Below are 23,729 nucleotides of genomic sequence, written 5' to 3' on the forward strand. Positions count from 1 at the left end.
TTAATCTGACTTCATCAAATATTTCTTGTTTAGGAATAACTCTCTAAAATATTCTTCCTAAATGTGAAAGTACTTACAAAATAGAATCTTTAGTAGGTGTTTACTTGAATTGATTTTGGCAGTCAGCTGCCATTCAAACATCTGCAAGTTAAGTAATCGTTTTGATATGATCTGTAAGACTACATGGTGCATAAGAAATGCAAATATTATTTATGATGAAAACTGAGAAAAGCAACATTTATGGCACACTGCCAAGTTTAATTTCCTGTCTTGTCTTTGTGATGTAATAAAAATCCCATTGTAAGCAATTGGATTCTTCTAAGCAATTGCATCAAATGTATGGTTAAAAACAAATAAAATAAAGGTACAAAGAATCACAGTGGATTGTGTAAAATCTTTAGATTTGCTTAAAATTTAGTATTTTTATAAAAATATATTTACTTGACTATTTTCTTGGTATAGAGCTATGGATACATGAAAATTCACGTGGATAAAGACAGTTTAATAGGGAATTGGTAATTTGCCTTTTCAGGAGAGTTTTTCCTTCATAAGAGATGCATTACATACTTTCTTAAAATAGGACATTGGCACTGGTACATGTAAAATATGTCTAAACAAAATCATGATTTAATAAAATATTTTCACAGACAGTATAGTTTCATGTAAGGAAGATACACACACATATTGATATCTTAAATAACAAAGCATATTTTAAGATAGAAAATAGCATAGAGTATTTATAATCTCACCAGGTTATATTATAATAGCCACAGTATTTTAACCTTCCCCTAGTTGTTACGGAAAGTAGCTTGTGATGAGAACCATAATCATTATCATCATAAATTAAATAGGCACTTAGTTGAGCCTGCCCTGCTTAATGCTTTGCCTGTATTATCTCATTGAATCCTATCAACCGTCCTCTAAGGAACAGTTATCTTCATTTTAGAAACAAAAATCTTGAAATGTAAAAGGATGAAGTACCTACTCACAGCTTGTAAGTGAGCCTCCAGAATCTGAATGTAGGTAGTTTGACACTAGAGTCTGTCCTTGAACTCACAAGCTCTACTACCTCTCATAATTCCCAGCCAGACTGAACTTTCAAAAATCTAAATCTTATCATGGCGTGAAATGGCTAGAGACTGGCTTCCCATCACACCTAGAATAAAATGACAAACCCTCATCACTCCCTTCAAAGCCTGTATCATCTGGCCCCTGAGCACTCTGTTGGAGACCCTTGAGAACCTTTGTCTTCTCCCACCAAAGCCCAGTCACACTGGCCTCCTTGTTGCTCCCGAAGACACTGACCTCGGCTGTGCATTTGTTCTCCCTCTGCCAAGAATTCTCTTCTTCATTCACTCCCTCCTCTCCTTGAGGAACCTCCTCAAATGTCAACTCTTCAAGGGGGCCTTCTGTGATCACCTTTCCTAAAATAAAGCTTACCTGTCCCTCATTCTCACTCTCTGTCCATTTAATTTACAACAGAACTTCTCATGATATTAATGCTATATGATTATAGTTGTTCACTCACTTGTTCAATGTCTGTTTCCTATTATTCACTTCTATATCATGAGTGCCTGGGATGGTCCCTGGCAAAAAGCATGTGCTCCAAGGTTTTTTTGTGGAATCAATGCATAAAAAATTAAGTACATGTGCATTTTAATACAGATTATTTGTGAAACTAAACACACCACCATCAATGGAGAGTAATAGGTAATGATAAGTATTGGAAGCAAAAGTAAAAATGGTCCTCCAATTCTTTAGTTGATTTGTTACATGTTGTCTTTGGAGTGGTGTATATCCATGTAAATCTGTATGCACACAACAGGAGAAAAAATGAAAACTATTGATCATATAGAGATACTTCTGTACCTGGATATCACCAGGAAAGCATCTGATCTGACTTCCACTTGAACGGCATAGGGCATGTTAGGGGAGATTTATTGTTTTGGGGACAACCAGACAGGGTAGGATATAATGGGGTTAAGAGGTCTACATGTGAGCTTTGGCTTGCTTTGTGGCATACTGCTGCTTGCAAGGCCTGAATCTCATATGGGCATCACTGTTTGTCCCAGCTGCTCCACCTCCAGTCCAGGTCCCTGCTAACTGCCTAGGAAAAGCAGTGGAAGATGGCCCAAGTGTTTGGGCCCCTGCTACCAAGTGGGAGTTCTAGATGAAGCTCCTGGTCCCTGGCTTCACCTGGTGCAGCCTTGGCTGTTGCAGCCATCTGGGGAGTGAACCAGTGGATGAAGGATATTTTTGTCTCTCTGTCTATCCCTCTCCCTCTGCAACTCTTTCAAAATAAATATATAAATCTTTTTCTTTCCTTTCTTATTTTTTTTCTAGTGAGGTCTGAAATCTCCCACAGATATATTTCAATTGCCCCACACTGCACACATACGTCAGACTTTCTTTTGAAAATACTATCCCTATTTTGAGCCTAGGAAGGACCCAAATGGCACATGATCGGTCCCATAAGCCAATTAAGAACTGATTAAGCAGCCCAGGGGCCAAGCTGAACTAAATCCCCAAGGCTTGGTCATGGTACTTTAGCTCTCGGGAGAAACCTGGATAGTACAAAGATTCATAAGGAAGCAGCAGTGGAGAAATCCACTCATCTGCAGTCGCTGTATCTGCATATATACACATGTTGGTGTGACTCTTGAAGTTCAAATTCAGACTAGTCTGTGCAATATTACAATTTCCAAAGAACACAAAGAGAAGTCTGTTTATTAGCTTGAATGAGAAAAGTGTTTCCAAGACACTTGAAGTACATTAATAAAGATAAGTGGGAATAGTAGTAAAATATTTTTTGTTCTTTCACATTCACAATGATGTTAAACAGAGTTTGGATACAGATATAATTGTGAATACAAGTAATACAGACATAATGAAAGGAGGTAGATTTTCATCAAAATAAGTATATTTTTAAGAAGATGAAATATTGGCATTATGATTAATGATACCTGATTTGTATTAATTCCATGACAACTGTGGATTAGCATATAGAGGAAAATAAAAATTTAAAATAAAACTAAGAGGTTTCTCTGGTCAGCAATCACACTATTACGTTTTGTGGCACAATAGGCCATTTTCTTTAACAAATACACTGGTTAACTTTTTAAAACAGAAATCCAGTGGAGAAAAAGCATTGTAAAAAGCAATATGAAAAGAATAAATAAAATTTCAGTTAAAAGTGTGGCAAACTAATGAAGTCAATAATAAAAAGTATCTCTAGTGAATAGTGTATAGAATTGATATGGCTTCCTAAACATGGCTATTAATAATTTATAGATGAAAGGTATATTCAACTTACTAAAGACTTATCAGGATAGACCCCAGCTCTCAGCAGCGATGCCTTCCAGCTGTCTACGTCCTCCTGCGAATCACACGCCAGCTCAAGGAAGCGGTAGTCTTTGTACACATTCCTGGAGGTAAAAAAGAATCAGGCTGTTAGTTTTGTACCAAATTCAAAATGATATAAATGACAGTCCAGATGGGTAGTTCTCTGACAGTCTCTAGAAGAAAAAAAACCAAACTCATTGTATGGAAAAATAATTACCAAATTCCTACATGCATTACATATTTTTAAAATCCTTACATTAAATTACTTAGAGTTATCTGTAATGCTAAGCAATTAGAAAGGAAATGCAAAGTAAAGGAATTGAAGGAAATACAAATGCACTCAGTATGGTACACAGGGTGTCATTAGTTAATTAATGGGAATTAATAGTGCTGTAGGGAAAGCATTTGTTATTGCTTAGTTAGTAACCACTCTTCAATTTTCTAAAGCTTTTTACAAGTCTGAAAAAGTAGCCCATAAAACTTTAAAATTCAGGGCAATAATCTTATAAACCTAAAAGACTGTTAGACTACAAATAAAAATGTTCATTATATTGTGAAAAAGGAAGACTGACAACCATTAACAGGATGAGATGCCTCTGAAGTGCAAATTTGGAAACTAGATAAAAGTATAAAAATGGGAACTGATGGTGTGGCACAGCAGGTGAAGCAGGCACCTGGGACACCCACAGTCCATATCGGAGTGCTGGTTCAAGTCCTGGCTGCTCCACTTCCAATGCAGCTTCTTGCTAATGATGAGAGAGCAGATGATGACCCAAGTACTTGCACTGCTACCACCTATGTGGGAGACTCAGAATGAGTTCCTGGCTACTGGTTTCCATCTGGCCCAGCCCTGGCTGTTGCCAGATTTGGAAAGTGAAAAAGTGGATGGAAGATCTCTCTCCCTCTGCCTCTGACTGTCTCTCTCACACTCTTTTGTTGTATGTATTTTTTCCACAGTTGAGGCACATTCTGCTTCCCCTTCTCCATTTCTTTAAGTTGTCCACCATTTTATCATTATCTCTCTCTTGGACTCTTATAACAGCCTCCTCATTGGTCTCCCAATATCTTACGGATCCTTTAAACTTGTTCTCTGCACTGAATCCTCATGATCTTCTGAAACTTTGAGTCATATATTTTACCCCTGCGATAAGACTCCAGTGGCTTATAACACTCTCCTACAATGGCTCACAAAGACTCTGTGGCCCCCTCAGCCCCTTTTTTCTCTTTGCTCTTTCAGCACCAGCCAAGCTGGCTTTCTTTCAGTTCCTGAGTGTGTCCAATGTGCTGTGCTTGTAATGCCTTTGACTTTGCTGCTCTGTCCGGAGCTTTCTTTTCATCTCTCCTTGTACAATTAACTCCTACTCTTCCTTGGGAACCTCAACTCAGTCACTGTTCCTCAGACTTCACTTCATGACACCCCTGCTAGGTCAGCTTCTTCCACGCATTTTTTCACAATTCTTTTTACCTTTCCTCCATAACACTTCTCACAGTTATGATTTCAGAATTTTGTGTTTATTTTTATTTTTTCTCCTCCCTCTCATGCTCCCTCCCTTCTCTCCCTCTCTCTCCTTCTCTCTGTCTTTCCTCCCTCCCTTCTTCCCTCCTTCTTTTCCTCATTCCTTTCCTCCTTCCCTTTTTTCCTTTCTAATTATTTCTCTTCTAACTAGCCCATAAACCCCATGAGCCCAAGGAATGTATCATTTTTACTTTTCACCATTATATCCCCAGGGGATTCTGGGAAGATGATGGCTTCACTCAGGTCAAACACATCCTAGTTTCTGAAACCAGGTAGACCTGAGGACTGATTCTCAGAGGGCATGAGCAAGACAGCAGCCATGGCCCTTTGTTGCTCTGGACTGGATAAGAATTTTGTGACCATAGCAAGAAAGCTCTAAGAGGAGACCATCATGAACAGGTGACCCTGTCCCTCAGTGACTGCAGGACCCTTGAGTGTTCCTGATCCTCTGACCTAAGGAGGGTTGGATTGACTGAGTTTTCTTTACCCTAATGTAGATGAAGGGCTTGTTCCTGGTGCCTCCACAGGTAACTGGCAACTTGCCTATTACTGATCCGTAATGACTGAGATGCCTGCACCTTTCCATGGCTCATGGGATTTAAAACAGGCTTAGGGTTCAAAAAACATCAGGCGAATTTGTGGAGCATGCTCAAACTGAGGAAAGATTGAGAGGAGAGGAAACAATGGTAAACAAGAAAACTTGGAATATCCATAGAGTCAAGTTGAAATAAGTAATGAAGGGGGCAGGCATCTGGCACAGCAGTTAAGATACCTGCATCCTATACTGGAGTCTTGGGTTCAAGTCCCAGCCCTACTCCCAATTTTTAGATTCTCCTTAATGCACACAATGACAGGCAAAAGGTGATGGCTCAGGACCTGGGTCCCTGTCACTAAAGTGGGAGACCTGGATTGAGTTTTCAGCTCCTGGCTTCAGCCAAGCTTAGCCCCAGGGGTTGCAAGCATTTGGATTGAACTAGTAAAGAAGATCTCTGTCTATCTGTCTTTTTCTCTCCATCAGTCTTTCTGTGTTTCACATAAATAAAATGAATAAAAACTTCAAAACGAATTAAATAATGAGGACTTACTTAATATGGTGCAATATAAGGGCTACCTATGGACTCAAAGTAAAAATGACATATCACAAGAGAAATTCTAACAGGTAAAAGTTGGGGGAGGGTGGGAGGAAGTAAAAATGTTTGCTATGCCTCCTTTAGTGGGTGGAGGGGTGGAGAGTAGGGAATCAAAAGCACCTTAGAAGTCTCATTTGGGAAAACTGGGTAAGGGGAGAAGGAAGAACCTCATGGAATAATAGAGATGCATTAATGATAAATACAAAAATAATGAATTAAAAAGTATAGTACATATTCCAAATCAATAGAATAAGCGGTTGGGATGGGTATTTGGCATAGCAGTTAGGACACTGTTTGGGATGCCTGAATCTCATACTGGAGTGTCTGGGTTTGAGTCCTTGTTCTACTTCCAATTCCAGCTTCCTGCTGATGTTCATACCAGGAGGCAACAGGCGATGGTTCAATTATTTGAGTCCCTACCACCCATGTGGGGAGACCTGGACTGAGTTCCAGCTTCCTGGCTTAGCTCAGCCTTGGATGTCACAGGCATTTGAGGAATGAACCAGTGAATGGAAGATTTCTCTCTCTCTCTCATTCAAATAAACAAAAATAAATCAATTCCAAAAAAATTATGGAAAACTGTTTCCTGAGCAAATTTTTTAAAAAATAAAATACGATAAATAAATTTAAAATAAAATGACAGGATAAAATCAAATATATTAACTATTTTTTTTAACTTTTATTTAATGAATATAGATTTCCAAAGTACAGCTTATGGACTACATTGGCACCCCCCCCCCCATGACTTCCCTCCCACTCGCAACCCTCCCCTTTCATTCATATCAAGATTCATTTTCAATTTTCTATATATACAGAAGATCAGTTTAGTATACATTAAGTAAAGATTTCAACAGTTTGCACCCACATAGAAACACAAAGTGAGAAATACTGTTTGAGTACTCGTTATAGCATTAAATCTCAATGTACAACACATTTAGGACAGAGATCCTACATGAGGAGTAAGTGCACAGTGACTCCTGTTGTTAACTTTACAAATTGACACTCTTGTTTATGGCATCAGTAATCTCCCTATGCACCAGTCATGAGTTTCCAAGGCTATGGAAGCCTTTTGAGGTCTCCGACTCTTAATCTTATTTAGACAAGGTCATAGTCAAAGTGGAAGTTCTCTCCTCCCTTCAGAGAAAGGTACCTCCTTCTTTGAAGACCTGTTCTTTCCACTGGGATCTCACTCACAGAGATCTTTCATTTAGGTGTTTTTTTTTGTTTTTTTTTGTTTGTTTGTTTGTTTGTTTTTGCCAGAGTGTCTTGGCTTTCCATGCCTGAAATACTCTCATGGGCTTTTCAGCCAGATCCGAATGCCATTAGGGCTGATTCTGAGGCCAGAGTGCTGTTTAGGACATCTGCCATTCTATGAGTCTGCTGAGTATCTCGCTTCCCATGTTGGATCACTCTCCCCTTTATTTATTCTATCGGTTAGTATTAGCAGGCACTAGACTTGTTTATGTGATCCCTTTGACTCTTAGTCCTTTCATTATGATCAATTGTGAACTGAAATTGATCACTTGGACTAGTGAGATGGCATTGGTGCATGCCACCTTGATGGGATTGAATTGGAATCCCCTGGTATGTTTCTAACTCTACCATTTGGGGCAAGTCAGCTTGAGCATGTCCCAAATTGTACATCTCTTCCCTCTCTTATTCCCACTCTTATCAAATATATTAACTATTAAATTACTATAAATGAAATGAATTATATAAGTTTAGTCAGCTATTTTAGGTTAAAAAATTAAACTCAGGTATATATTATTTGCAAAAATAAAAATACAAAAAGGTATCAGATGAGCATGAAATGAAATTTAGAATGCATGGATGACAACATAAGAGCAGAAAAGATAGAATTTGAAAGTACAGAACAGGATAAGCAATAGGAAAACATTAAATAGGATAGACTGAAATATTAAACAATAATATAAAAATAATTTATGAAAATTGAAAAAACTCATTAACCTGTTTATATCAAATAACATAGTAGATAAGTAAACGTGAATGTTACTAAAAATATAAGACCAGGGACAAGTGTTTAGCCTGATGGTTAAGATGCTTGCCTCCCATGCTAGGGAGTTCTTGAGTTTGATTCCCAGCTCTAGCTCTTGAATCTAGCTTCCTGTTAATGTGCACTGTAGGAGACAGTGGTGATGGTTCAATTAATTGGGCTCCCTGCTTGCTACCCACATGGGAGACCTGGATTGAATTCCTAGCTCTTGGCTGCAGTCTTAGGTACCTGCAGTCCATTGTGGACAATAGGGAAATGAATTAGTAGATGGGTAGTCTCTCTGTCCATCTGCTCTTTCTCTCTCCGCCTTCAGAAAAATAAATAAAATTTAAAAATACAAGACTGACTTAATATAATTATCTGTATATAACTGAAAATATATAGACAAATTTTAATATATTTTTTAATACTAAAAATTAAAGTCAAATATATTCAACTCTATGGCCAAAAACTCAATATAGAACAAATTAATAACATTCTAAAATATATACAAATTATCAAAGTTAATTCAGGAAGAATTAGAAAACCTAAGTGCTTGCAAAATGCTACTAAAGATCTCTTATTTAAGTGGTTAAGATGACCAGCCGGACAAAGATATAGAAATCAATGGTTTTTCACAATGCAGCCAATTATTTAGAAAATATTTCTTTTACATTAGTAGTAAAACATACAGAATACAGAGAATAGTTTTTTTTTTTAAAATTAAGGAAATTATAGAAGCTTAATGAATAGCATGAAACAAGATCTTTTAGTTTAACCATTGGTTATATTTCCTTCAAGTTTTTCCTATGTGTAAGTTACTTTCCTTTATAAAAATTTCAGCTGGCGCCGCGGCTTACTTGGCTAATCCTCCGGCACCCCGGGGTTCTAGTCCCGGTCCGGCGCCGGATTCTGTCCCAGTTGCTCCTCTTCCAGTACAGCTCTCTGCTGTGGCCCAGGAAGGCAGTGGAGGATGGCCCAAGTGCTTGGGCCCTGCACCCACATGGGAGACCAGGAGGAAGCATCTGGCTCCTGACTTCTGATCAGCGTGGCACACCGGGCGGCCATTTGGGGGGTGAACCAATGGAAGGAAGACTTTTCTCTCTGTCTCTCTCTCTCTCACTAACTCTGCCTGTCAAAAAAAAAAAAAAAAAAAAAAAAAAAAGAGTTTTGGCCAGCGCAGCGGCTCAATACTCAATAGGCTAATCCTCTGCCTGCGGCACCGGCACCCCGGGTTCTAGTCTCGGTCGGGGTGCTGGATTCTGTCCCGGTCACTCCTCTTCCTGTCCAGCTCTTTGCTGTGGCCTGGGAAGGCAGTGGAGGATGGCCCAAGTGCTTGGGCCCTGTACCCGCATGGGAGACCAGGAGAAGCACTTGGCTCCTGGCTTTGGATCAGCGTGGTGCACTGGCCGCAGCATGCCAGCCGCAGTGGCCATTGGGGGGTGAATCAACGGAAAAGGAAGACCTTTCTCTCTGTCTCTTTCTCTCTCACTGTCCACTCTGCCTGTCAAAAAAAAAAAAAAAAAATTTGGATTGGGGCTGGTGCTGTGGCATAGCAGGTAAAGCTGCTGCCTGTGGTGCCAGCATCCCATATGGCTCCGGTTTGAGATTCGGCTGCTCCACTTCTGATCCAGCTCTCTGCTATGGCCTGGGAAAGCAGTAGAAGATGCCCCAAGTCCTTGGGCCCCTGCACCCATGTGGGAGACCCAGAGGAGGCTCCTGGCTCCTGGCTTTGAATCAGCGCAGCTCCAGACGTTGCGGCCATCTGGGGAATGAATCAGCAGATGGAAGAGCTCGCTCTCTCTTTGCCTCTCCTCTCTCTCTCTCTGCCTCTCCTCTCTCTGTGTAACTGTGACTTTCAAGTAAAATAAATAAGTCTTAAAATTGGATTAACCTGTAATGCTTGTACACTTTTATGGGGTAGATCACAATATTTTGACACATACCCAGCATAAACTGATCAAGTCAGATGATAACCAGCCTTTCCATTTCCTTACCTTCTCAATTCCTTATCTCCGCCAGGTCTTTTTATACAGTACATTATTGTGAGTTATTGCCACTCATGTGTGCTGTGGAACCAGAACTCCTTACCTCCCTCTGACTGGGTTTGGTATCTGTTATCAACCTTCCTCCATCCTCTTTCCCTTCCTAGCCTCTAGTAGTCACTATTTTAAATTCAGATACACGAGTGGAATTTATCTTTCTGTGTCTGCCTTGAAATAAAATCTTAATAAATGGAAAGGTATATTTAGTTGAATTGATTACATTGTATCTAGTAGTCTAACAATGTGAACATGAATAAGTATTTTTTTAAAGATTTATTTTATTTATTTGAAAGAGTTACAGAGAGATGTAGAGCAAGAGAGAGAGAGGTCTTCCATTCTACTGGTTCACTCCTCAATTGGCTGCAAAGGCTGGAGCTGTGCTGATCCGAAGCCAGGAGCCAGGAGCCTCCTCTGGGTCTTCCATGTGGGTGCAGGGGCCCAAAGAGTTGAGCCATCTTTAACTGTTTTCCCAGGCTATAGCAGAGAGCTGGATCGGAAGAGGAGCAGCTGGGACTTGAACCCGCGCCCATATGGGATGCTGGCACTGCAGGCAGCAGCCTTACCAGCTACACCACAGTGGCAGCCCCAGTGAATAAGTATTCAATAAACATTTGTTGAATTATGAATCACATTCCCATAAACATTGAATATTATCTTTAAAGCACCTTTTTAAATTCTGTAACATAAAAGTGATACTCCATTAGTGCTTTAATATTTTTCTTCCTGAAGGAAATTGAGCGTCTTCATGCATTTATAGAAATGTTCTTCATCTTGATTTCATTTCATATTGCATTAAATACAATATTTTTATATACAATATTTTTATGGTTTCTCACTTTTTATTTGCATTTGCTTGATAATTATTTGTATTTCTTTGTTTTATATGTATTCATTTGTTTTACTTTTAAAAAAGACCCATTCGTTATAAATGTTAACAGCATAGTTGGATTTTATTTTCCATGCCAATCTAAAAACCAGTGCTGAAGATTTGGAAAATTTCAGTCATGTTTCTTTCTTTCCATAGCTGCTCTTAGTTTTGTCATTTTGTGATATGCTCTGCTTTTAAAAAACGCTTTATTGTTTCCTTTGTTTTGCGCACTGAGCTGCCTTCTTGACTTTATTTTTCAATAGTTTTCAGTTCCATAAGTAAATTGCTTACCTTTAAGCTTTTTACTTCACTTTTGAATTTCTTTTTGTATATGTGAAATTAAGAAATAAGAGAATAATTCCTGACTTCATGAAGAATTTAGAAGCTTTTTAATGCTGCCTTTTAATCTCATGACATTTGCTAATATATCTAGAAATAATGCCCTAAGTTATTTCTGAATTAGTGCTTTCATATCTTTACAATAATCTGCTGCTTTTAAAATTTTATATTTGATTTTGTTACATTTAAGCAATTATTTAGTCGAATTCTATGTTTATCTTGAATAAAACATCTGTCATCATACATTTTCTGCCTGGACTTCCACATTTGTAACTTCTCATTTGGATTCTTTTTTGTTTGTTTGTTTATTTGTTTTCAGTTGGCTTAGCAATAGAGAGTTGGTTCTGTGGATTTCTGGTTGGCAGAATATTCACATTATCAAGTTGATGCAGTGAAGAAAAGTAGAAGCTTCTTTTGGTTCTCTTCTTGTTTAGCATAATTTTTTTCAAACAGGGTCAAGCATTCATGGGTCACTGATTTTCAATCCAGTTCACTCTATGAGTCTTATAGTTAACTGACATCTCTACTTCTCAGATTCTCAGTGTTTTTTTAAGACTTTCTATCTCCGTTGTATATGACTTTGAGATATAGCAATGGATGAAAGGTGAAAGAAAAATTTTTAATTTTCCACCACCATACAAAAGAAATTATCTTATTTAATCTTCACAGCAATCCTGCAAAGTTGGTACTGGACTATTTCACAGACTAAGAAACAAGATTCAGAGAGATTAAGGGACTTTCCCAAGATGCCACAGCAAATAAATGACACCATCTATATCTAACTAGTCTTTGGTGTAAGGTCTTCATAAAACAAGAATTTCTTGAATGAATGAATTAAGTGAATGAAAAACGAACAAATGAAAGCACAATGGAATGAACTTGGACAATGCTTATCAGTGAAATGATCTTTTTCATTTTTGACTGGATGCTTGACTTTCTTCAAAAACTTAAGATTGAAAAGTATGAAGAGGCAAAACATATAATAAGAAGAAAAAGTTCATTTTAATTAAAAGTGGACCATAAAGAAAATGAATTGTCTAAGAGGGTAAGTTTATTGTTAGAAAGGTTATAATTTTGTTATAGAGTGTGATAGATTATCTTTTTTGTTTTTAAGATTTATCTATTTTACTTGAGAGGCAGAGTTACAGAGAGAGGGAGAGACAAAGAGAGAGGTCTTCCATGCACTGGTTCACTCCCCAAATGGCCAATCAGAGATGTTTGGTCTGATTTGAAGCCAGGAGCCAGGAAGCTTTCTCCAGGTCTCCCACATGGGTGCAGGGGCCCAAGCACTTGGACCATCTTCTATTGCTTTCCCAGGCGCATTAGCAGTGCTGGATTGGAAGTGGAGCAGCCAGGACTCCAACCAATGCCCATATAGGATGCCGGCGCTGCAGACGGATGTTTTATTCATTACACCATAGCCTCGGCCCCGGGATTCAAAAGTCATCAGTTTTTAATTATCTAATTACTGCTCTGCTATAGCTTATAGCTGCCAGTTAGGTTTCCATTTGGGGATATTTCCACTACATGGTATGAATTCCTTTAAGATGTAAAGGTAAGGGAACTGAGAGCACTTGGCTAGCTGGGAAGCATGAAAAGTAAAAGAGGGTAGAGACTTTCCACATTCTCTGAGCAGATCTGAAGAATTCAGCTTTGGCTCACTCTCACCGACCTTTCTCCAGAGTATTTTCTTTCAGGAGCGCTTCACATGGAAAATCTTAATTTTTTTCCCCTTAAAGGATAGCCAAATTCTTGAGAGGGAAAATAATTATCTGGTTGAAACATTAGAAGAGGGTCAAAGGCTTCTGGTGGCTTTGACTGCTTCAATTTTACCCATTTCTGAAGCCTCAACTTAGGCTGTGTCTAGACATCCAAGGAGAGTTGGAAACAGGTCTAAAACACTGAACTGAGCTGATTTACTGGAAGTCCCATAAATTCTGTCGATGAAGCTTCCAGGTTCTCACCACACACTGTAGCTGTATAGATAACCCACAGCAATTTGTACTGACTGAATTTTTTTGTTTAGTCTATTTTAGCTGCAATCATGCAGATATGAGCTTCCGAATGATTGCACTATGAAATCAAGCTGAACTATGTGTTTTACAGTTTGAAGAAGTGAAAATCATTTCAATGCTAAGAGAGAAGTATGAGGAAATTATAAACCTTTGGTAAAAGGCTTTTCAGCAATACACTGAAGAGAAGAAAGCCACATGGATAAGCTCATGTTTTGACTACATGTGTAACTTTCATTCACATGTCAATAGAAAACCCTTGGGTATTAAAAACATGGCGGTTAATTCCCTCACCTGTGACAGCTCTGCAAACATCTGAGACCACATACAAAACACTGGCAATGGTGATCAGTGTTTCAAAACATTACCAAGGCATTTAACACAAGTCACCAAGCTGGCCTCCAGGGAGGCTGCACATACAGCCTGCCTCATGAGGACAGGAGGGAAGGTTCTTCACTACCGCCTCCCACGATCATTCTTTCTCTTAATCTGAAAGCACAACCGTGATGTCTGGCAGGCAGTTTTCTTTTACAATTCTTGGTTGCCAGGAAAATTGAACCTCTTTGTCATCTACTTATTAGACTTTTCTTTTCCTTTTGGTCTTAAATGTGCACAAGTTACTTTACATTACATGACATAGTATCTTTAAATAACAGTCTTACTTAGTGAATTTAAAATAGGTTCAGTTTATGAGATCATGACTTGATACAAATTTCCACAAATGTTGTAATTGCATTTCAGAAAGTGTGTGCATGTCTCAGGTCTTTTAGTCTCTGAGCCAACCCTTTAGCCAATATTTTCAAATGTTTCCCCTAGAAGGAGTTTCTATATAATGCAGCATCCTTCTTCCCCTCTCATGCATTTGCCTTATTTTTAAAAAGATTTTAAAGATGAGATGCCAGCAACTGATCACAAATCTTCAGGTGAAATATTAGCTGGAGGCAAAAAAAAGCATTTGGTAGAATTTTTGCCTGTCTTCTAGATAGTAAATATTTACTGACTTAATATAAGGAAAATGTAGTAAAATATAATAAAGATTATTAATACTTGTCAAAGTCCAGTCTGCATCACTTATTGTTTTATATGACATTGAGTAAAATAATCTCTCTGAATTTCATATTACTCACCTATGAAATGAGAAAAATAACTTACCTCAATCTAATTTTGATGAAAAATAAGGTTATGTATTGTGAAGAGCTTGCTTAACACAATGCCCAGTTTTAATATACAACCCAAATACACAAAATTGAAAAAAAACCTTTATGAATTATTACCACTGCCTTATGGTCCTATAAACATGACCTCTTATAAAATCAGGAATCTCCTGAACTAAATGCACAATCTGTTTGAAAAATAAGATTAAAATTTACATTTAGGATTAGTTCATTTCATCAAGTTAGTTAGGATCCATTATTTCAGTTTGCTCAGATGACAAATAATAAATAATATCACAATTCTCCCTGTTTTGCAAATACTGCATATTTTGATGATGTAAAATTCCTAGGAATTGGCAATCCTATCATAGACTGAAAATAGATCTCTAATGATTCATTAACCAGTCTTCATTGAGTATCAACAGTAAGACTTCAGGGGACTGGCTTTGTGGCACAGTGGGTTAAGTCACTGATTATGAGCCTGTCATCCCATATCAGGGTGCCAGTTAGAGTCCTAGCTACTCTGCTTCTGATCCAGCTTCCTGCTAATGCACCTGTAAAGGCAGAAAGGGATGACCCAAGTACTTGGGCCCTTGCCACCATGTAGGAGACCAGGACAAAGTTCCAGGCTCCTGGTTTTATACTGATCCAGACCTGACGTTTGTAGCCATTTGGGGAGTAGGCCAGCTTATGGAAAACCTCTATCTTTCTCTCACTCTGCCTTTGAAATAAATACATAAATATCAATGAGACTTCAGACTTAATTATAAATCTATCATATATGTGCTATATTGTCATGTTTCTCTATTTTCGCTCAGGTATATGCCAAAAGATTTTTATCAAAGTCTAAGTATATTATGTCTACTTAATTCTATTTAAAAACTAGAGTTAGTCTGGTTCAATGTGTTTTTCAAGATTCAAAGCAAATTCCTATTGAACACTGATATATTTTCTAAATAACTGTAAACATTCCCTATATCCACTACAAACTTTATAGCAGGGCATTGATGATAAACCCATCAATAAAAATTTCCACTCTGCTTTCCGTTTTTGAAAATCTGAACAATCTCCACTGTGGAGTTTTGCTGATGTTCCCACCAGTAATAACCCTCCTCATGTCTCCATTTCTGCACGCATTCACTCTGTCACTAATGCTACATTATTGAAGACCTGTGAACTTCCTTTTATCATATTTTCCCTTCTCATTTTACTTGTCTATTGAAACTCCAGTGAGATTGTTTTCTTATTTAGTTCCTTGATCCAAGTCGCTAAACAAGGCAACAGAAAAACTATAACTTCTCTAACAGCACACACTTCAAATTCTTTAAAAAAAAAACAAAAAAGAATTATTTTATTTATTTGAAAGGGAGAGAGAGAGAGAGAGAGAGAGAAATATTGATTCCATCCGCTGGTTCATCTGCCAAATGGCTGTAATTGTAATGGCAGGGGCTTAACCATGCCAAAGCGGGGAGCCACTCCATCTAAGTCTCCCACATGGGTGGCAAGGGTTCAAGTACTTGGGCCATCATTTGCTGCTTTCCCGGGCACATTAGCAGGGGGATGGATTGTAAGTGGAGCCGCTAGGACTAGAACCAGAGCTCTGATAGGGGATGTTGATGTTGCAGATAGCAGTTTAACCCACTGCATTACAACATAGGCCCCACACATCAAATTCTTACCTGGAGATAAGTAGGCACCCAACTGTTCCAAATGTCCCTATTATACTTTGTAGAAAATATGCTTCCTCACTGAACCAGGTGATTATCATTTCACACCTTTTCTTCCTTCAAATCTCAAACAAAGCCTTTACTATTCATACTTCACTGATAACCTTGCTTCTACTTCATAGGGAAAATATACACAGACAAGACCAGATGAGAATGCTCGATCTCCTTTCTAACAAATCCATCAGACTGATTGTATTGCAAGTACAGACTCTGCCTTTCCCTTGCACAATGGATGGTCATATCTTCAATTTATGCACTGGGTCCCATCTCTCTCTCTCTCTCTCTCTCTCTCTCTCTAAGATTTATTTATTTTTTGAAAGAGTTACACACAGAGAGAAGGAGAGGCAGAGAGAGAGAGAGGTCTTCCATCGATGGTTCACTCCCCCATTGGCCACAATGGCCAGAGCTACGCCAATCCAAAGCCAGGAGCCAGGAGATTCTTCCAGGTCTCCCATATGGGTGCAGGGGCCCAAGGACTTGGGCCATCTTCTACTGCTTTCCCAGGCCATAGCAGAGAGCTGGATAGGAAGTAGAGCAGCTGGGACCTGAACCAGTGCCCATATGGGATGCCAGCACTGCAGGTGGCAGCTTTACCTACTACGCCGCAGCACCGGCCCCCAAATCTCTCTTAATGTTCTCTTGGACTTTCTTCCTACAATCATTCCCTTTCTCTTCAACATTTTTTCCCTTTCAACTGCTTAGATAATCCATATGGCACAGTAGTGTGCTTTAAAAGTGACCAATTAGACACACACACACACACACACACACACACACACTTTCTCTTAATCTTGTTCTACTCCCAAGAACCACTGTATTTCTATCTGCTTTGACAGAAAAACTCCTTAAATTTTTTTGAATTGTTTCTTCTATCACTTCCCTCTCATTCTTTCCTCCATCCACTCCAGTGAGGACTGTGATCCTGTTACCCTACAGACAAGGACCAAGGGATTCACATCTAGAGAACCACCAAGCCACTTCAAATAAAATAAAACTCCAAGAAAGTTTGTGTCAAATAGCAAAACATGAACTGTAATTACATACTACATATGAAACAAATGACATTGCACATGTAGGATTGACACACAGGACATGCAACCAAAAAATCTATTCACAAACAAAAATCATTATGCTTATTATGAAAATCAAGAAAACAAAACTACCTTGTTGGCATTGAATTCAAAATTTGCAAAATTATAAAAATAAGCAAAACACAATACAGGATACTATAAAGCCATGAATTAACTATGGAAAACCAAGCATATCATTGTTAAATTTAACAGCTTTCTCTCTGATGAATCATAAAATGAAATGCAACTGTAATATAAAAGATGAGAAAAGCAAAATTAGGAATGAGATTTATGATTTCACAAATCAGATTAAATCATCTTAAGGAATACTAATTATACTTCTATGATAGTAATTTTGTAAAGAACAGTTATGGACATAATTGCTAAGAAATATAAAATCACAATTACAAGATCCCAAATGACTAACATCTACAGGATAAATCGCAAAAAATATAAAATTTTGCTTCAAAATCATTCTGGTTTCAGAGAGCTTTATACATAATTATTTCTCTAATTTTAAGTGAAATTTTATGTCCTTCATGTAGGACTTTTCAGAAAAGTAATAGATTAATGCATATTCTAAATTTCCAAAAACCAAAATGTGCTATGCAGGATTGCCCAAGCTTATTCTATCCTAGAATTATTCCCCCACCATTCAACAGTATGAAAAAGACCAAACTTTTTGATATACCACTGTATAGCCTCTTGATACCTCTAATCTCAAAATCTTGATTTACTCTCAAATCTTCTTGCTCTCCAACGTTCCCTCATATTACTAAATAGAATTTAGTGCTTGTGCTGGGTGCTTGTGCTAGATGCATACAAGTTATTAATGATACCCTTTTCTTCCCCTACACATTTTTTACCAGTCAGTGTTGTCAATGCATCCTCCATTAGCCCTCAATGACTCTTCTATTTCATCTTTGTAGTTCAGAATGCCATCACCCCTCAGTTGGATCACAACAAAAAATTCCCAATACCTGCGTTTGCTCCACCCCCTACTCTCCATTCTACAGCCCAATCTAACCACATTTCTCCCTATCAGTGTTTCTCCACTGCATAAGATAAAGATCACAATTTTAACAAGGTTGAAAACCATCTGGTTCCTGACTTACTCATCAGGCACTAGCTACCAATGCTTCTTCCTGCCTCAGGGTCTTGGCATATGTTATGCAGTCTGCCTGGTACAATCTTTCTTTCTCCTTATTTCTACACTTAGAATTAGTTTAAACTGTTCTTGAATTCTTAAATTGGCATGTCACTCTTTTAAATTCTCACAGAAGATACAAGTAAGTGCTGTAATCAGATGATTATTATTTGCTATCAATCTCCATTATTACATGATGTAAATTTTGTGAGTAGGGAATATGTTTTTATTCATAGAACCTAAGTGTAGTACCAATGTTTAGTAAATAATTTCCAGTGAAAGAATGAAACTGAAGAAATCATTAACACCTAAGTAAGCTTAGGATCCTTCATTTCATTAAAATATTTTTTCTTGTCTTTCAATGCTTTCTTTAAAGATCATTAGAAATGTTTCAAATTGGAGAATTGACTCATTCCCAACAGGACATTATTTCTTCGAATTGAGTTGATTTGATATTTGACCTATGCCATTTCCTTTTCTTGACATAGAAAAGAATAAAAACAAATAATATTTTAAAATAAAATTAAATTTAAAATCTTTAGAAAAATATGTAAGAATCTTGCAAAACACATTTACTGTAAGTCCAGCTGCAGAAGACTGCTGAGTCACCACTAGTCCTGACCTCCTCTGGCTGCCAATGGCCCTGGTGCCAGATCCATGTCAGCAGTAATAACTGTCACAACAAAAGAGCTGAAAGTATGAATTTTGGTTATAACCATGGAGGTTTTATTTGTGATGAAGAAAGGTCAAAAAAGAGGTAGGTTACAATTTAAATGGCAGAAATTTTCAAAATACACAAAGCTTACTATCTAACTAGTCATCACACCCAAATGCTAAAATAATCTGATGTCATAAAAACTAAAAATGTATTGAAATAAAAATAGAAAAGGTGAGATCAGTCAGAAAGTGGGAACTTAATCTCCTGGCTCATTGAAGGGACTTCAGTTCATGGCTCCTTTTCCTCAGTCTTCTTTGTTTCCTTTCTCAAGAGGAAGAAGACTAACTGATTTGAATGGTGAGTTACAAAGGAGAAATTGAGAAAGCCTGTGCCTGCAGGACACAGGCATTTCTCTCCCATTCCAAGATGTTCTGGTGAGCTCTGCCCTCTGGTAGAGGCCTGTGGTCTCTCAGCTGTGGTTGTGATTACTGAGAGCTGAAGTATGAGCTAGACATTTGGCCATGAATTTGATCCATTTGTTCCATGCCTTATCTGTTTGTTTCCTGTGTACTGCTTCTAAAAACAGCAACAGCAACCATTTCAACAAGGGAGGGCAAGAAAAGGGTAGGATTAAGGGGCTCCCTAAAACTCCAACAGTGGTGATGGGTTTGGTTTCAGATGGGTTAAAGAGGAAGCCACAGAAGGCCTTGTGAGTGAAAATGCCCAGTAGGCAGTTGGAGATGTGGAGCTGGTGTCTCAGGATAATAAGTAACCATACAGCATGTGGCTATGATGCTGGGTGCCATGTGAATTTATTTTATTTTAATACAGCTTATTAGCTTCAATAAGTTATTTTCCCACAAGAGGACAAGCCAAACAGCCACAGGTCATGCGTCTACTTGGGCATAACCAATAGCAGGCAAATTAGCCAACATTACAATGTCATTAAAAAAAAAAAAAAAGAGTTGTTGTTGCAATCCAAACTTCATTTAGCCCAAAGCAATGAATGAAAGACTTTAGAATGGAATAAAAGGCAACTGGTGAAGAAAGCAGAGAGAGAACCACAATTATCCTAAGTCTGTCTTGTTTATTAAACTCAGCATTTTTAAAATGAGAGGAATAAATATGAAGTGGCCATTGGCCTTTCCATGCCATGCCTTATCACATGCTAGGGAAACAAATGCTGCCCAGTCCATACTAGTATGGCCCTTACCTTCAACGTGTACTATACTCGAGAATCACTCGGTGTGGAATCTTTCATTGGAGTTAATGATGCGATAATAATAACAATAATAGTAATTTATAACTCATTAAAAATTTCTGCAAAACAAAAATTTATGAGGAACTATGATGAGAACAGAAGTAGAATCTAATCCCAGAAGGTGTAGTGTTTATCAAGAAGCCAAAAATTCTGGAATAATATGGACGGTTTTGGGTTCATCTTAGTTTACAAGCACCTAGAAGAATTACATGAGAATTTTTAGAGTCTGGGACTAGGGAGATGTCTTTTGAAAGTTTTAATATTGATATTAAGATACTGTTAAAGAGAACAGGGTAGAAGAACATTTTAAAAGAATGAAAGAACTGGCAGGGTCATGTTATCAATGGCTGTGTTCAGTAGGTCCCCCCAAAATAGCTTTCCAAAATATTTTAAAATTATTACTTCTTGATATTATTGTTTAAATCATGTCAAGTCCTATGCATGCTCCTCCTTGAATTCATTTTGAAAAGTTTAGTGTGAGTTTTTACCATGGAAATATAGATCTACACTGCTCTATCTGAGGCCCCATAAGGATGCCCTGGGTACATCAGGGAAGTCTGGACCTTTGTGGACAGGGTTGCATACAATGTGTGTGAACTTGGCATGCTGCACCTCCCAGCCCAAGCTAGGGGAAGCACCTCCATTATGGTTGTGAGGCATCTCACTGCCAACCTTCAGTGACAGCAGAATGAGCGGACCCACACACATCCTGTGCACAAAATTGCTTATAGCCCAAAATCAACATCTTTGTTGCAAAAAGTTGGTAAAATTCTATCCTGCAGGAAGTTTGATCATTCTGTGACTTGGTTAAGGAAGCCATTTTAGGTATACCCAACCATTTTTGACATAATGGTGACAAGGAACTCTATAAGGAAATAAGTCACAAGATCATTTTAAAATATTAATCATTTCACTAGCAACATGTGTTTTGCATGAGAAAGTGATATGAAAGCAGTAAGATGCTGGTGATGGTTGTGATGGTCCTGAGGCCAAGAAGCCCATGATATGCCCTTTTCTCCCTTCAAACCATGGCATGTCCCGTTGCTTCTGACCTCTAGACCTCTTCACCACCTGGCCAACCTCTATTCATTCTTACAGCCTCAACTCAAATTCCCAGTTAGTATTAACGGGGTAAATTACTTCTTCTTTGTTGTTCCCAGTGCCTTATTTATAAATCAGTTGGGTTGAACTATTAATACTTGCTGTTTATAGAATTTATTACTATCAAAGGTGGTACAAGTATAAACAATACTAGAGTTGATTTACATAAAATCATGGATGAAAGATCCATTGTGAACCAATAAAAACAGTGCAATTTTTAGGTTCATCTCCAACCTCAAAGCTTATATTAGGGAATTTTCCACACCAAATATCTCTATAAAAGATAGAATTGAAGATGAATTATGGATCTGATTACATGTTGTTCTGTAGAATGGTTCTTAAAGTATTCATCCTTTATTCATTTGGTTAATAAACATTTGCTAAGAAGCTATATGACAGGCATTTTTTTAAAGATTTATTTTATTTATTTGAAAGTCAGAGTTACAGAGAGAGGTAGAGACAGAGAGAGGTCTTCCATATGCTGGTTCACTCCCCAGATGCTACAACAGACGGAGCTGCGACAATCCAAAGCCAGGAGCCAAGAGCTTCTTCCGGGTCTCCCACATGGGTGCAGCGGCCCAAGGACTTGGGCCATCCTCTATTGCTATCCCAGGTCATAGCAGGGAGCTGAATTGGAAGAGGAGCAGCTGAGACTAGAACAGGCGCCCATATGGGATGCCGGTGCTTCAGGCCAACGCTTTAAGCCACTGTGCTACAGCGCCATTCCCTTCACAAAGTTTATATTCTGGTATTAGGTAGAAAAAATGATGGTGAATGGAAAGATGAGGCATTAACAATCAAATTTTTAGACTTCATGGTTGGTCGAGGTACCCAGTGAGTCCCAATATCCCAAAATATTTCCCTCTTCCTCTAAAAACAAAACAAAAACAGACATCTGTTTTATTCCAGTAAGTTTCATAATTTCAACAGTTACTCAAAAGACCAAAAATAATTCACAACCCAGATAAAGGAAATCTTTACAGAGCTCCTTGTGGTTTTTAAAAATTGTTGTTTAAAAATGTACACTACAAAGGAGTTTTTGACTAGACAGCTGTTTCAAAGAACAGTGATTTCATGTTTTAAAACTAACTTTAAAATTGAGATGTCTTTGCCTTCCAGGAAAACTAAGCAGCTGTGAGGTTATTTCACTTCTCTTTCTTTCACATTTTACTGGATTTAATTTTAAGGGAAAAATATATAAAAGAGAAAATTGCATGCAACAGAACAAAACCTATTGCAAAACAAGCAATTGCACATTTTTAACCACAAGGAAAAACACAAAGGCAACTTCTTGTAAAAACTTAACTGACAAAGGAGACAGCACTTTCCTAGTGAAATTTACCTCTTCCCTGCTAAAGATAGACAATGGCCATTCTGAATCTTAATAAAATCAATGTTGACTTGATTTTCTACAGGAATGAACATGGTCGAAGAATGACTGCAAAGGCTTCTGGAAGTAGAAATGGAGAGTCAATCATAACTTAAGAATACGGAGTAACCGCAGTCTTACATACCAACCACGATTCCCAGTTTGAGGATTGAAATAAAGATATGCTATGTGCATAAGGAATCTAAAGACACACTCCAAGATGACTAAAGAGTAGACAGGTGAAGTTAAAGGGCTAGGGGAAGATATCTAAGATGAAAGTTTCAGAGACAGCGATGGGTGCAGAAATGTGGAGCCCCTTGCTTTTCAGCCATTACCATTGAGAGGGAAAAACAATGTGGTACAGGGATGTAAAGATACTCAAGTCTCCCTCAGTGGCTAGTAAAGATCTAAGGTTGCTGACCTGGGAAGGAAGATACTCTGGAGTAAAATAGGTACATGTTGATGGCATGCTGCTTGCTGGAGTCATGTGGGTATAAAAAGATGTCTGATTCAATAAAGACAGGAGACTGACAAAGTCCCTGATTGTCCAAGGTTCTGAGATATAGAAATGTATATTTGTTCTCTTTTCTTGAAAGACACATGAATGTTTCCACTGAAAGTACAGTTATCAGACAAGAATGATGAACTCTACTGACAAAAAAGGAATATAAAACCATTTCTAAGTAGAGTTAAGCATTATAGTGGCTTAACAAAAATTGCTTCCTGACTAGGATAAAATAAAAAAGAAACACTCAGCAAAGTAAAGAATCAACTGACAGAATGGGATAAAATATTTACGAACTATGAAACTGATAAAGGATTAATATCAAGAGTCTACAAAGAGCTCAAGAAACTCAGCAACAACAAACAGTCCAGTTAAGAAATGGGCAAAGGACTTGATGAGGCATTTTTCAAAAGAGGAAATCCAAATGGCCAACAAATACATGAAAAAATACTTAGGATCGAGGATTAACCAAGTGAGCCACAAACAAGAGTG

General features: G+C 38.0%; 1 protein-coding gene across 9 annotated transcripts in view; it reads right to left on the bottom strand.

Annotated features, from left to right (window-relative positions):
• DNM3 (dynamin 3) overlaps nt 1–23,729 on the bottom strand; it is a 634,013-nt gene that overhangs the window by 117,883 nt on the left and 492,401 nt on the right. For all 9 annotated transcript variants that reach the window (XM_051857117.2, XM_008264064.4, XM_051857115.2 and 6 more), the window contains one exon: nt 3,314–3,425. In XM_051857117.2, the coding sequence (XP_051713077.1) occupies nt 3,314–3,425 (112 nt within the window). The remainder of the gene's footprint in view (nt 1–3,313; nt 3,426–23,729) is intronic.

The sequence above is a fragment of the Oryctolagus cuniculus genome, chromosome 7, assembly GCF_964237555.1.
Source record: "Oryctolagus cuniculus chromosome 7, mOryCun1.1, whole genome shotgun sequence".
NCBI classification, from domain to species: Eukaryota; Metazoa; Chordata; class Mammalia; order Lagomorpha; family Leporidae; genus Oryctolagus; species Oryctolagus cuniculus.